Raw genomic sequence first — 14977 nt, forward strand, 5'->3', positions numbered from 1 at the left:
AATACGTATGTAAAGTACTGACAGGCGATCATGGGAGTGCCAGACAGACTCGTGTTCATCTTATGAGACTTCTTGTCGAACCGTTCGTTTCGATATCGAGTAGAGGGAACTCGCTCTCCCCCCGGTCATCTGACGGCCGGAGTCCCGCAAGGCTCCGCGCTATCATCATTATTATTTAGTAATAAGTTATTGTCTCGGTCCTAAATGGGTCTCCGGAGACCGAGGTTATCAATGATATACCTCGGTCTCCGGAGACCCATTTAGCGCTTTTCGCCGATGACACGGCTATCTAGTACTCGTGTAGGAAGAAGTCGCTATTGCATCGGCGACTCCAGATCGCAGTAATCACCATGTGTACTGCGATGGACAGTGTTCCGGAAGTGGCGTATTGACATCAACCTTACGAAAAGCACAACGGTGCTCAAAAGGGGTCGCCCTCCGAATACCACTTCGAGCAGCCCACTCCCTAATAGCTCGTTAGCCCCATCACTCTCTTTGGCCAGCCCAAAGCCTCGAAGGTCAAATATCTAGGCCTCACCCTCGACCGAGGGATGACATTCCGACCCACATTAAAACGGTATGCGACCGTGACGCCTCTATCTAATGATTTGCAAGCGAAGTAAATTGTGCCTTCGTAATAAGGTGACACTCTACAAAACTTGCATACGCCGTCATTACCTATGCAAGTGTAGTGTTCGCCCATGCGGCCCGCACCAACTTATAACTGTTTCACGTCATAAAATCCCGTTATTGTAGGATAGCCGTCGGAGCACCATGGTTCCTTAGGATTTCCATGATGACCTGGAGCTTGACTCAGTCAGTAAGTATTTACAGTCGGCATCATTGCGCCACTTTGAGAAAGTGGCCCGACATGAAAACGCTCTTGTCAAGGCCGCCGGTACTAACATACCCGATCCTGTGGACCGAATGGTAAACACTCGACGTCGCCCTAAACACGTCATTACGGATCCTCCCTATCCATTAATGGTGTTTTAGGTACCTCAAGCACCGGTCATCATCCTCACCGAACCCGTCGCTTGCGACGAAGGGCTCGACGAATAAATTAATCCATAGACACAGCCACAGCCCACTGAGTTTCTCGCCGGATCTTCTCAGCAGGTTATGATTTCGATCCGATAGTAGATTCATTCGCGAAGCAACTAATCTTGAGTTGTTAGATCTCCTTTGGAGGTGCTCGGTTTGTTGTTAGCAAATCCCACCCCTCCTGGCTGAGCCCTTGCTCGCCCACCTGCCCTGATAAAACTGAAAGGCCTCTGGGCCACCAGTAATCTCGCAAATATAAAAAAAGAAATAGTTATCGTATTAAGGATAAAATTACTTACAAAATAAAATATTAGCAATTGTTTATTAATATGAATGATGTGTTTAGTTTAATGAAATAAATATGTCAATGTCAATGAGAGAATTAATTTTAAATCACAAGACATTTTAGTTAATATAAAAACCACTGCATAAAATTAAGCATTTTTTTTCTTATCACGGAAGTATTTATTTGTAGTTGATGATTACGATTCTTTGTCTTTTTATGCAAAAAAAAGAAATGTCAACTTTTGACGGTCAAAATTGATGTCATGCAAAAACGTCAATAGTTTTCTGTGAATGCAGTTTTGCATGTTTTCAATTTGTATTTCTCAAGTCTTTCATTCACAAATAATTTTGAAAGAGTGTCGAGTGCGAAATAATGTCGAAAAGCAATATTTTATGAAACCCTCGCTTGCTTTCGCTTGTTAAATAAACATGTCTGCCGAACAAACTGACACTGCCACAGGTGTGTTGATAAACTTTTTCATTCATGTATTTCGTTGTTTCTAGCTGGTAAAATTGCCTTTTTTGAGTAGAAGGTGGAGGCGAAGATAAAACATCGACTAAGGAGTTGCCTCGACGAGATTTAGAGGAAGAATTCAACGTTCAAAGGGCGAAAATGAAGGAACTATTTTTACAGAAAGAAGGTTGTCCTTTTTGTTTTATTACTGTACCTTTGACTACCAATTAATGTTATAAAGTTCAGTATACTATCTAAATGCCATAATATATTCCAATCTTCTAAGTTTTTTTATTTGAGATGTACAAAATTTAAACCAATAATATAAAAACTAGAATTTTTTAAGGTGGATAATCATTATAAAATAAAGACTACAAACGTTTGATCATTAGCTTTTTCTCCTGAAGTATGCCCCCTAATATAATGTATGTACTCTTAGAACACTAAATGTGATTGATTCATTGAATAGTAACAATGAAAACATTTTGCAGAAGACATGAGGAAAATGCTTCAAGATAAAGAACATTTAGAGTCAGAGGTGCTAAGCTTGAGAGCTGAATTACAGCAGTTGCAAACCCTCAGTGAAAATCAGAAATCTGAGATTCAAAGCTTACAGCTGCTTGTTAATGGTGAGATTGTATTTATAATTTAATAAATTTTAAGTGGCTATCCTTTTACATAAATACTTGAAATATATTTATATAAATAAGAAAGTGCTGATATACTTATATTAAACTGGTTTTCAACCCACTGAGTTTATCACCGGATCTTCTCAGTGGGTTGCGATTCCGTTTCTGTGGAAGATTCAGCAAAGCACTTTTTAGGGACTTCTAAGTTCTTGCTAGTTCTTGTTAGCAATTCTCTAAAGTTGATCCTGTAAACTCTCCAAACTGGTTGTCAAGTTGTTTCAATAGTTTCATAGGCTTCTTTGGTTAAGAAAAAAAGTTATTTTTTCACAGAGCAGATAAAACGTATAACTTAATTTAACCAGTTTTTGGTACCAGGGTATACCCATGATTTGTCATGAGTTATGGTTTAGCAGACAACTAAGCTTGCAAAAAAACAGATTTCCGTTCCTCTACCATATAATATTGAAACAGTACATATAACAATGAGAACATATAACAACGAGAATGGATAGAATACAGAATGAATATGTTAGAGGAAGTCTGAAAGTGGCACGTGTGACAGAGAAGCTGAGGAGTGCGCGTTTGGGATGGTATGGACATGTGATGAGACGAAATGAAAATGAGGTTGGTAAGAGAGTGTTAACTATGAATGTGGAAGGATTTAGAGGAAGAGGTAGACCTAAGAAGAAATGGATGGATTGTGTGAAAGACGATATGGGTAAGAGGGGAGTGAGCGAAGAAATGGTATATGATAGAAGAGTACGGAAGGAGAAAACATGTTGCGCCGACCCCAGGTGACTGGGAGAAGGGCAGGATAATGATGAGTACATATAACACTGAAAGCCAAAATGAATTTCTAGACTATGATCAAGAACATCAATATTTGAAAACCTTATGTCTGGTGTTTTACTACTTAAATTTAGAAGTACTAATAGTGAGCTTTTAAGTTATATAATACTACCCCAACAATAAGTAAACGTGTTCATTTTCTCTAACAATAAATATTGTATGCCTACAATTATCAATTAAAAATACACAAATATAACTATGCAAATTTAACCACTTTGAATCTTAAACAATCCATCTCAAAGCCTTAAATGTATGGGAATATTGTATATTCTCTAAACACTCCCTGAACTAGATGACATTACTACGAGTATTATACTTTGTAACAAAAGATTGTGGTACCAAACTCTGAAAATTATTTAGTTCAACCTGTAATTTACACTCAGCTTACTAACACAATATAGAGCTAATTAATTAATTTTAATAATGTTACAATCAATGTATTTTGTTCAATTTAACTGTTTTAACTGTTTTCCCCAAACTCAGTCAGTACAGTAGAGTGGTTTATTGTGATAAGTTGTGTGAATATTTTAGTTTTGTGGTACTTGCACTGGTTTTTTGATAAAACAGGATTTAAGAGGCTCATATGCAATTTTTTTTAATTATGTTTATTTAGTTTGATATAGATTTGTTCATAACTGGATTTGTTTAAAATGTTACCATCTTTTTGCATTTGGGGAGTAAAGGGTATGTATGTACTTGACACTGCCATTGTCGTGTCTATATCTCTCTTTTTGTCACATCATGCATGCATCACGCTTATAGGGTCCCACATTTACTGTGGTACAATACCATTAAGATTCCTGTCTATATTGACATTTAGAAAGAAAATGGATAACGGACACAGACATAAAAGCTGTTACTTCCTTTGAAATCTCAATAATATTAATGTGGAACATGGGAAATAATGGAAAAATTGTTTTTGCACTCCTCAATCTAGAAGGATCAAATGGCACGTACCAGAAATACAGTAGGCAGCATACACTTTATTGTTCTGACTGCAAGAATTTATCTGCAATATTTTTTTTATTTTTTATTTACAATATTTTCTTTTTCGAACCAGTCGTGCGTTCCAATGACCAATGAAGCATTCATAAGACTAAGACGAATATCATAAATAAGATTGGTGGATTAACTCACAGTTTACAGATTTTTGCTAATACAGAATGTGAATATACGACCTGAACGTGTTAGATGTCAGAATAGGCTAATGCAACTTCATGATGCTAAATTTGACAGAAACTGTGGAGGCTTCCTCGTCTGGTACGGAGGAACTCCGCTGCCTGTCCAAACGGAACCTAGAGCTGGAGCAACAGATTCGGCAAATGCAGATACAGCAACAACAGCAGGTACAGTGGGGCTGATGGTAGCTCTGCCCTGCCTGTGTCGACCGCGGTCCCGTGGGAGAGGCGGGGGGCCCATTATACTTTTCAGACTTCGATCTCACGTTTCAAAGAGGGTCAAGGCGTCGATATTCTGATGTGTATGAGCTATGGTAACCACTTTAAACAATGTGATTCGTGAGCTCGGCACCCATCAATGCAATATAAAATACAATCAATCTATTCATACCTCGTAGATATGCAGATAGGCAAGAGCAGTCTTAGATTTGCCTATCCTATGCCTGCCTATTTCTGCCGTAAAGCAGTAATGCGTTTCGGTTTGAAGGGTGGGGCAGCTGCTGTAACTATACTTGAGACCTTAGAACTTATATCTCAAGGTAGGTGGCCGAATTTACGTTGTTGGGCTCCAGTAACAACTTGACACCAGGTGGGCTGTGAGTTCGTCCACCAATCTAAGCAATAAAAAAAAATTAGATGCCAAGTTCTGCTTGAATTGTGGGACACTCGTTATACAAATGAGACAGCCTCGTGCCTCAAGGTGGACGCGCATTATTATATTCATGAGGTACCACGTGGCTCGTCTGGCGTTCAGCTCAAAGTCTGACGAATAGTTGAATAAGATTTTGTAAACAGCACTCATCTGTGTTTCACTTCACGATTGTCTGGAAGGAATTGGTATATTAAGAGGACTGTACGCAATTGGGTAGTAAGGTAGTCTTCAATGTTAATGTACTGGTACTGGTGGTAGGACTTCTTGTGAGTCCGCGCGGGTAGGTACCACCACCCTACCTATTTCTGCCGTGAAGCAGCAATGCGTTTCTGTTTGAAGGATGGGGCAGCCGTTGTAACTATATTTGAGACATTAGAACTTATATCTCAAGTTGAGTGGCGCATTTACGTTGTAGATGTCTATGGGCTCCAGTAACCATTTAACACCAGGTGGGCTGTGAGCTCGTCCACCCATCTAAGCAAAAAAACTCATAGTACAATCCTGTACCAACCTCGGCAGGATGGTCCGAAGAGTACTTGCCACGTCTGAGCCACGGGCGTATTGAATTCTTGTCATTTCAAAACTGCAGCCATTTCCTGCCTTCGGTGTGCGAGTCGTATCTGTACGCGAACTGTGTCGCTTGTTAGGAATTAATTACACTGCGGAACAAAAACGACAATTTGAATACGTAAGCTCCGTGCACACTGCAATGTAATGATTACTGTTCATATTATTGGCTTTTTATTTTTATTTTTTATTGCTTAGATGGGTGGACGAGCTCCCAGCCCACCTGGTGTTAAGTGGTTACTGGAGCCCATAGACATCCATAACGTAAAATGCGCCACCCACCTTGAGATATAAGTTCTAAGGTCTCAGTATAGTTACAATGGCTGCCCCACCCTTCAAACCGAAACGCATTACTGCTTCACGGCAGAAATAGGCAGGGTGGTGGTACCCACCCGAGCGGACTCACAAGAGGTCCTACCACCAGTAAGCATGAACAGACTTATTGCTCTAAATCTTGTATTTAAAGGCATATAAGTAGTATAGGAGTCTCTGGTTCCGGCTGTACAGAGACTCCTGGCTTGAGGTCGGGTCACGCTGGTGTCGCATTTTTAAATGAGAGCTCTTCACTATCGTAACGTTATCATACTCCGAATAGCGCTAAGGATGATTTAAAGAAATACCTACACAAAAAAACTTTATTTATGCAAGTACTATTTTTTGTTGACAAAAATTTTTTTTGTACCTTTCAATACATAAAAATTTTGTAAATTGTAATTTTTGACTCTTCTGATTCAAAAGGTTGCCGACCCCTGTCCCATGTTGTTTTCAACACCTTTAAAACCACGTTTTCAATTCAGTGTACAACAATCCTAATGAGTTATCGCATTGTCGCGCTCACATACATTTCGCCTCGATACTACATATTCCTTATCGCGGCACTGCACCTTCCCGCCGTTGGGTCCCGCAATACGAGCGACTGTAGCGTCAGCAGCACACATCATTTAATTTTACTTTTAGTTGAACAATTTTTTTTAAAGTTTCGATTGTTTTCGCATAATATGCCTCGTTTTGTATATAATGACGCACAAATAATTAAAAAGTGCTACACGGGTAGCTAGCGGCTGAGCGTCCCCGAAGGTCGCGATCTAAATAAAACGTATTAAGTGTACGGTTTAGTACGGGCAGGCCAAAGATCCACCGGAGTCCTCCTGCGAAGTGACAACAACAAGTTGACAATTTCAATGCAATTTAAGATAATTTCCGAAAGCCATAGTTCACGAACAAACATCTACCCTAGCGTTAAGTGGCCGTCTGATAGGAATCGTAACTTGAATAGTAATGTATAAGGACTGTCCCGCCCCATCGAATCCGAATCCAGAACTCCCTACTGCGTCGCACAGTGTGTTTAGTGCGAGTTCTTTAACGTTCTCGATCTCGTAAAAGTTAACTTAAATTTGTATGGAGTTGGAACAGCGCCCCTCCCCGGTCGGCGGTGTATCGCGTTCCGACCCGGCAGGCTGGTTCTGGCCCAGCGGGGTATCCCGGAACACCAGCGGCACCGCCCGGGCGGCCTGGTAGGGCCGCCGTACCGCGGAGACTGACGTCGTTGGTCGTCGACTATCGCCTCGACGACCCGTCGGTCGGGCGTCCTCGGGGTGGCGCCGCGTGTCTGGTTGTAGTGTTGACCGCGGGAACCCCCCTACTCTGAACTGGTTCTGACCCCGGACGGAGATCGGACGTCGGGTGTAAGAGTGCAGGGGAGTCGTTTAGTGGGTGGGCCCTAAAATCCTTGGGCCCGCGATCTGCTCTCAACACCTGCAGATCGTTGAGTCTCACATACCCCGCGCGCCCCCTAGGCGCGGGGACCTCGTAGGAGGTTCGGCCACCGGCCCGAGAAAAAAAAAAAAAAAAAAAAAAAGCCCCTAGCGGCAAATGTTGCAACTCCATTCAAATTTGAATTAACTGTCACGCTATCGAGAACGTTAAAGAACTCTCACTAAATCCACAAAGATATGTCCGTAGGGTGACGTGTAGGTACACGACCACGTGAACCGATCGATATTAATAAATGTAGTGTCTTTCTTACCCGCGTGTCGCCAACTGGCAATACTCGTATATCGTGCATCGTCGCAAGCACAACTCAATTAGTTGTAAAGTTAAATTGATTTTACCGTATATTTTTACGGCCCGACCTTAACCAGGGATTGAGCCTCGCGCACGCGCAACCCAATAAGTACATTATAAAATTAATACTACGATAAATACAACAGGTTAATGAGTTGGTAAAATTAAATATAAATTGAATCGTGCCAGACAATACCACAAGCGAAACTTTATTTGGGAAACGATAGCTGTAGTGTCTGTGCTGTATGATTGTTGTCTACGTAATGGTTTTTAAATCGGCGATAACACGTCGTGCGATGTGGCAGGAGGTGTCCCTGGCGCCGGCCACGTTGGTGCGCACCCTGGCCCGGAAGCTAGGGGCTGATGCTGAAGTGGAGCAGCCGATGAGGAGGGTGAGACTTTTGTCAATTAATTTTAGATCACTTTAAATTTATCTATATATAAAAATGAATTGCTGTTCGTTAGTCTCGCTAAATAAAACTCGAGAACAGCTGGGCCGATTTGGCTAATTTTGGTCTTGAATTATTTGTGGAAGTCCAGAGAAGGTTTAAAAGGTAGATAAATATGAAAATGCTAATTAAATAAAAATAACAATTTTGTTTTTCCTTTAATGTATCTCCCGTCGGACGGATTCGTCTTGTTTGTTTTAAGTTTATTTTATATAAAAGTTTAGTTCTTTTATTTATCGATTGAGGCACTACGAAGTCTGCCGGGTCAACTATTATTTTATAAAAATGCTTTTTTTGGTGATTGGTTCACAACTTATCGTCTAAATGTTGACGTATTCCGACCCGGTAGACTGGTGCTGACCCAGCGGGGTATTCTAGAAGACCCTGCCGCGAAGACCGGCGTCGTTGGTCGTCGACTACCGCCTCGACGACCCGTCGGTCGGGCATCCAAGCCGGTACACGTATCCAAGTCGGTGGCAACATTTTCACTGCGATGTCTATGGACTACAGTGGCGACTTAAGTGAGTTCGGTTGACCACCTAGAGCTTAGAGCGAAAAATATTGGGAGCGGACGGTGGAAAGATGTTGCATATTGTATTCATCAGATACTGGTGGTAGGGCCTCTATGAGTCCGCGCGGGTAGGTACCACCACCCTGCCTATTTCTGCCGTGAAGCAGTAATGCGTTTCGGTTTGAAGGGTGGGGCAGCCGTTGTAACTATACTTGAGACCTTAAAACTTATATCTCAAGGTGGGTGACGCATTTACGTTGGAGATGTCTATGGGCTCCAGTAACCACTTAACACCAGGTGGGCTGTGAGCTCGTCCACCCATCTAAGCAATAAAAAATATAATGTTGTGACAGAACATGGAGGACAACGAGCAGTCCATCATCGAGCCGCTGGAGCTGGAGATAGCAGCGCTCAAGAACAAGCTGCGAGAGACCGACACGCAGCTGCAGGAGGCGCTCGTAAGTCGCGCAGACCACTCACGCTGCGGAGATTCACAAGTTCCACTGAGTTTTTGTTTAGCTCGAGAGAGAAAGAGTATTACGGACAAGCCAATTTTAACGCGTAACTATGAACGCTTGTTACAATGTTAATTGTTTACAGAAAACACTGGCTGCGAGCCCGCCTACTGGCGCCGCGATGGATGGCAAAACTGACGGAGGTGAGTACCCGCAGCACACACTGTATGAACTTATAACTGACGGGGCGCGGGCGCGGGGCGGGGCGGGGCGGGGGCGGGGCGCGGTGTCGCTACTTGTAACGGAAACGCTGTGAAGCAACAACATGACTGCTCCTGTACTGTCGCCAGCGATATATAGTTTCTTTTCGTGATGTGTGATTTAAGTGCTCCATAAACTCAACCGCTATTTATTTTATATATATGGCGGAAAGGCTGGTTCTATGGCGCTGGTTTTTAAAATGATGACGCCAGCGTTGCTGACATTATTATCTTCATCATGATCATTTTCTTCCGTAATGACAGTAACTAAGACTCACTTTTCCAATGAATTCCATTTATTACATCTCAAGTGTTCAAGAATAACAGCAGAGAGCTTCGCTCCGTTCGACTGATCGAGCCGGAATCTTTGGTGCGTTTTTTTAGGTAGTCTCGAAGGGTCATACTAGATTCACCGAGGAAATACTAGTATTTATAGTAGAAAGTGGGGGTAGCTAAGTCATGAATTCTCTTGAATACCAACTTAAACAGTTGTTGACTTGCGTAATATTAAGGAAACAGTTAACTTTAACTATGTTTAGTTGAGGTTTCGGCCTATCGGGGTGAGGTGATAGTGCGGCCTTGTCGGTCGCCTGACTCTCTGTATTGCCTCCAAGTATAGTTAGCAGGGTGTGTGCTCGTTGCGCAGAGGTCCACAAGCAGTGCGACATGTGCGTGAACTACGAGAAGCAGCTGGTGGGCGAGCAGGCGCAGGCCGCGGCGGCGCGGGACCGGGCTACCGGCCTGGAGCAGGCCCTCGCACAGGTACGCCCCCCCGGCACCCCCCGCCACCCCCCGGGGCTCGGCTCACTGTAGACTCACCACTTGCGCGTGTGTGCACAGGCCACGGAGGAGCTGGAGGGCGTGCGCTCCCTGCACGACGAGACCGTGCGCGCCTGGCACGCCGCCCGCGCCGCCGCCGCCGCGCAGCTAGAGGTGCTGCTTCTGTGCCGTTTGTCTTTCAACTCTTACTTAATACAAACTCATTCTGCTTTAGAGTAAACACGTTCAGCTTGCTTTGAGTAATGTGATGTTTGCTGGATCATAATTATAGAAATTCTTGAGTCCAAAATGAGTAGGAAAGTTAAGAAGACTACTATATTATAATTAGCTGACATATTTAAATATCGGCCGCGAGGACTTAGTTGAGTATTCGGGGCATGCAGGAGCTGGGCGCGGCCGTGTCGGCAGCCCGGGGCGCCGTGGCCGCCCGCGCCGAGCAGGCCAGCGCCGCCGCCCAGCGCGCGCTGCACCACGTCACCCTGCTCACCGTGGACCGGGAGACGCTGCAGGGGAAACTGGACAGGTCAGTGCGCCGACCCCGCCATGTGGACTCGGATAGTCCCTTGTTCCTAAGTGGGGTTCGAAGATGCTTTAATAAAGCATTTTTATTCGTTGTTGCAGCTTAGAAAGAGACAACGCGACGCTGCTGGGCCGCTACCTGAAGAAAGCGGAGGAGATGCAAAATGAAATTATCGACCTGCCCGACGACGTGCAGGTACCCGCCACCCTGCTGTCCTCTGTACAGTGTAGCTACAGCTCGGCAGCTCTAAGGTCATCCCACGCTAGCGTTGAGGGGAACTGACCAGTGGGAACCTGACCTGGCCACGTCGCCCTGTTCCTCCACCGAACCCAACGTTTGAAGGGACTCTTATTGGATTGTGACACCTAATAAAAGAATAAAATCAAGAAGAAATCCGGACAATCGGTAACTTCATTAATGAACAACTTGACCGCTGTTACCAGGAGCTGCAGGAGCTGACCCTCCGCCTCCGCGAGCAGCTGATCTCGTGCTGCCTGTCCCGCGAGCAGGCCGCCGCCGTGGAGCAGCAGCAGCGCCTCCAGCTGCTGCAGCAGTCCACCGCGCTCCAGCAGCACGAGGAGAGGGCGGCAGCACTGGCCGCGCAGCTGCACGCCGCTCAGTACGTACACCAGACAAACTGTAGACCTTCCTGTCCGTGTTGTCGAGTTAAGACCGTTAGGAAATCGACTAAAATTCCCTTTTTCCTAATCCACGCCATCTATCGGCTTTATGAAGAATTGTAACGCGCCTCCTAGCGGGCGAAGAACAACAACTGAGTCGACGCTTCGCACCGCGCGCGCAACATGAAAAGAGCTATTTAATTAAAAAATACTGTTTTTCGCAAATTTTGCTATTCAACTTGTGCGTGTGTGTCCGTGTGTCTTAAACTCCACCAATCCAGAACAGTGCCCCGGGAACAGAAGACCACAGACAATATCAAGCGAGCATTTGCGAGTACCTTCCCCCTTTTTAGTCGGTTTAGTTTTCTGAGAATTCAAATTTAATTCAACAAATCTTGTTGATACAACAACGAGATCTGAACACATCCGCACCCTCACGCCGCAGGGAGGAGCTGGACAAGCTGCAGACGGAGCGGTCCCAGATGAACGAGCTGGCTGACAAGCTGCGGCACTCCAACGACATGATCGAGGGGCTGCTGGAGGACAAGGTACCCTACCATGCACGCGATGTACTTCACATCTGAGTAACGCCCTCATCTACGGGGGGAGGGGAGGGGGTCCGCAGCGACATCATCTGTGCACGATCAGCACTTAAGGGAAAAAAAACTATATTTGTTTTTTCTACAATCCACACTAAAACACGCCAGTTAAACATGTGGCACTCACCTCGATCTACTCTCACGGTCTGGTGTAATTTAGGTACTTCGCAGGACACGTTAATTTAGCACGTCACCACACTTTTCTTGCTTAAAAAGGAAGTTTGTCACAAATTTTCTTGTTCTAGACCATTCATTCATTGTCCTTTTTTTCTAACGAGTTCCATGGCAACGTCACCGAAGAATTTTAATTTTGTTGTAAAAAAGGTCCGATAGGATTTGAGGGTGCCACTTGACAGACTTTAAGTCGTCTGCATCTGGCGCGAATTTGTGTGCAAACAAAAAGATTGTCGGGACGATACAATCTGTTTGTCGAGTAATGTTAGAGAGTTCAAACGCTTGGCTCCCCTGCCAGTGGCCCGTGGACTGCTGTTACAGAAGCGGCTGCAGTCGGAGGCGGCAGAGATGCGCAGTCGCGTGGCGGCCCTGCAGCTGGAGCTGGACAACAGTGAGAAGGTGCAGCAGGACTTCGTCAGACTTTCGCAGTCTCTGCAGGTCAGTTTATAAGTTGTTGAAAACCAATATGTGGGAACGGGTTGCGAATTGGCGCGGCGTTCGCGACTTGACATCTGTCACTTCTGCTTGCTTCTCGAATGGGATGGTACCCTCATGTGTGACGGTCTTGCTACGGTACGCTACAGTTTTCCATGATCACTATTCCTTATCCATTCCCGCCCTAAAGCCTTTCTCCCTAAGTGATATGGCGTGAGACGACGAGGTTATCGGTCCCGGTGAGTGATTAGACGATATTTTGTTAAAATAGTACATACGGCGGACATGTTCGACGGGCATCTCGTGCTGGTTTCCGGAGCCCTGGGCTGCCACGAGGGCGCTGGGTTCGGGTCGAACATAAGTTTATTGGCTAAACTATTTAAATTTACTTTGGAAAAATTTAATTGAAAAACGAGTTTATTGCTGGCTATTCTTTTCGTTTATTCTTAACGTTTATGCGGACAAGCGCACAATAACACAAACCATCCGGATGGATGTTACATCGGAGCCAGTTCGTGTTCGCCGCCAGCGCCGCGTGTTCGCCTCGGGACATTTGTATCATGATGTCATCTGTCAGTTAGTTCAAATCTATCAATATATCTATATATTAATACGTGAAGCAAAAACTATGTACCTCTTTTTACGAAAATTGCGCGGACGGAGAAGTATGAAATTTTCCACACTTATAGAGAATATAGAGGTGTGCAGAATGTTAATATTGTTTTAAATTATGCATAAAAAATACATTAAATCAATAAAAAAAACATTACACACACTATCATGTATTTGACACACACATACACACATGCATATTATTTGACTATTGTCAAACTTATTACATATAGTCTGTGGTCAAATTGAGAATAGATTAAATAAGACTTTTTGGCGGGAGAGGGCGAGGAGTGAAGTTGTGTGATTTGTTTTATTTTGTCTATTTAGTGTTTCTTCAGGTTTAAATGTGTATTAACGGTGGTTCATTAACTGTTTAATATCTGTGAAAGTGCACAAATGTGGGAAAATGAAACAAAGCCGCTGGACGTAACTTCTCGGGATCCTCTAAAAAGTCCACTGAAAAAATCTCAGTAAATTACCATCATTTTACTGGGTTTACATTTCATTCCATCTCATCTCATTTCATTTAATTTCATCCCAGTTGATTAATGTCTCAAATTAATCATCTTCATTTCATTTTACTGCATAATATAATTTTTCATAAAAATAAGAATATAAAATAAGACATGACGTGAAGGTCTTAGTTATCAGGTCATAAAATACTCCAGGTGCAGCTGCAGCGCATCAGGGAGGCGGACACGGAGGTGCGGTGGCAGCACGAGGACGACGTGCACGAGTGCCCGTCGTGCCGCCAGCCGCTGCCCAGCAACAAGAAGAAGGTGCACTGCCGGCACTGCGGGCGCATCTTCTGCGCGGCGTGCGTGAGTGCGCGCGTGCCCGCCGGCCCGCGCCGCCTGCCCGCGCGCGTGTGCTCCGTGTGCCGCACGCTGCTGCAGCCGCACGCCGCGCCCTACTTCTGCACGCAGCCGCCCTCCTCGCCGGACTAGACCCCCCCCCCGCCATTACAGTTGTGCAACGAAACGGTCGCTAGGCAGCGGCTTGGCTCTGCCCCTGGCATTGCTGAAGTCCATGAGCGACGGTAACCACTCACCATCAGGTGGTCCGTATGCTCGTCTGCCTACAAGGGCAATAAAAAAAAACCTTTATCCAAAATAAATGTTATTAATACCTACTTCATTACTACTATTCAAACTTACCGCACCCTAAATTGTGAAATTGCAAAGAAATCAAAATATTTCTAATTAAAAAGTTTCATGAACAACTGCTCTGGTTTTTTTGAAATAAATGAAAAGCTGTAAATTTAGTGGTCCGTGGACCACATACTGTTATTTATATTATGACGTAGATAAATCTACTTGTTAAAGTAAATGTTTATTATAGTTGTGTAAAAAATAAATGATTAAGTTTAAATTATTGTAGTTTTATTACTAAACATTTTTGAAGTTATACTTCTTTAGGCGCGTTATGAAAAATTGATGAGAGTGAAATTTTACGATGCGCGCGCACCATGACACAAAATTAACAGAATGAAGTTGCCCACTAAATCGCTCATTACAATACCACCGACGTAACTTGGCGAGTCTGAATATAGCCGCAGGTGAACTTTCCGAACCGTACCGAGAATTACCGAATTTATACGATATAAAGAAAAGCGATGTCCAATATGCGTGTTTGAGGATGTTGTTTAATCGATTTTTTCAATTTGATTAAAATTTAGATAAAAAAAAAAACAAAAACTTAATAAAAATAAAGTATAACTTCTTACGGGCGTACATAAGTACACGCACCTTTTTTTAATATTATATTTTCGATTTTTTTTAACCAAACGACTTGCCTATGGTGATCCACTGTGCCACAGCGCCTTTATTATTTACTATTT

General features: G+C 43.8%; 1 protein-coding gene and 1 long non-coding RNA gene across 4 annotated transcripts; one reads left to right on the top strand and one right to left on the bottom strand.

The window, feature by feature from the left end:
* The first annotated feature begins 1565 nt into the window (after positions 1-1565).
* Positions 1566-14508, top strand: LOC101739950 (rab GTPase-binding effector protein 1). 3 transcript variants are annotated; one of them, XM_012697977.4, is made up of 15 exons: positions 1568-1789; positions 1860-1970; positions 2275-2412; positions 4498-4607; positions 8028-8114; positions 9036-9140; positions 9283-9340; positions 10044-10159; positions 10238-10330; positions 10561-10700; positions 10799-10892; positions 11141-11316; positions 11763-11865; positions 12412-12528; positions 13806-14508. In XM_012697977.4, exons 1-15 carry the CDS (start codon positions 1759-1761, stop codon positions 14082-14084), a joined length of 1758 nt encoding a protein of 585 aa, XP_012553431.1. In that variant the 5' UTR covers positions 1568-1758; the 3' UTR covers positions 14085-14508. The 3 variants fall into 3 exon arrangements, with proteins under 3 accessions (XP_062525914.1, XP_012553431.1, XP_062525915.1); XM_062669930.1 differs by lacking the exon at positions 1860-1970 and having other exon boundaries at positions 1566-1789; XM_062669931.1 differs by lacking the exons at positions 1568-1789; positions 1860-1970; positions 2275-2412 and adding an exon at positions 3737-3945.
* LOC134199319 (uncharacterized) lies at positions 2851-6079 on the bottom strand. The gene is made up of 2 exons (XR_009973758.1): positions 5603-6079; positions 2851-5263 (listed from the first exon to the last, which is right to left on the bottom strand). It is a non-coding gene; the product is annotated as an uncharacterized LOC134199319 (long non-coding RNA).
* Positions 14509-14977: the final 469 nt, after the last annotated feature.

Source organism: Bombyx mori, chromosome 8, assembly GCF_030269925.1.
Source record: "Bombyx mori chromosome 8, ASM3026992v2".
NCBI lineage: Eukaryota > Metazoa > Arthropoda > Insecta > Lepidoptera > Bombycidae > Bombyx > Bombyx mori.

Bases quoted from the DNA above. Each gene is read 5' to 3' on its own strand.
- LOC101739950 (XM_012697977.4), top strand. From the start codon at position 1,759: ATGTCTGCCGAACAAACTGACACTGCCACAG. The intron at 1,971-2,274 runs GTTGTCCTTTTT...AACATTTTGCAG, and splicing joins ACTATTTTTACAGAAAGAAG to AAGACATGAGGAAAATGCTT. The intron at 10,160-10,237 runs GTACGCCCCCCC...GTGTGTGCACAG, and splicing joins TGGAGCAGGCCCTCGCACAG to GCCACGGAGGAGCTGGAGGG.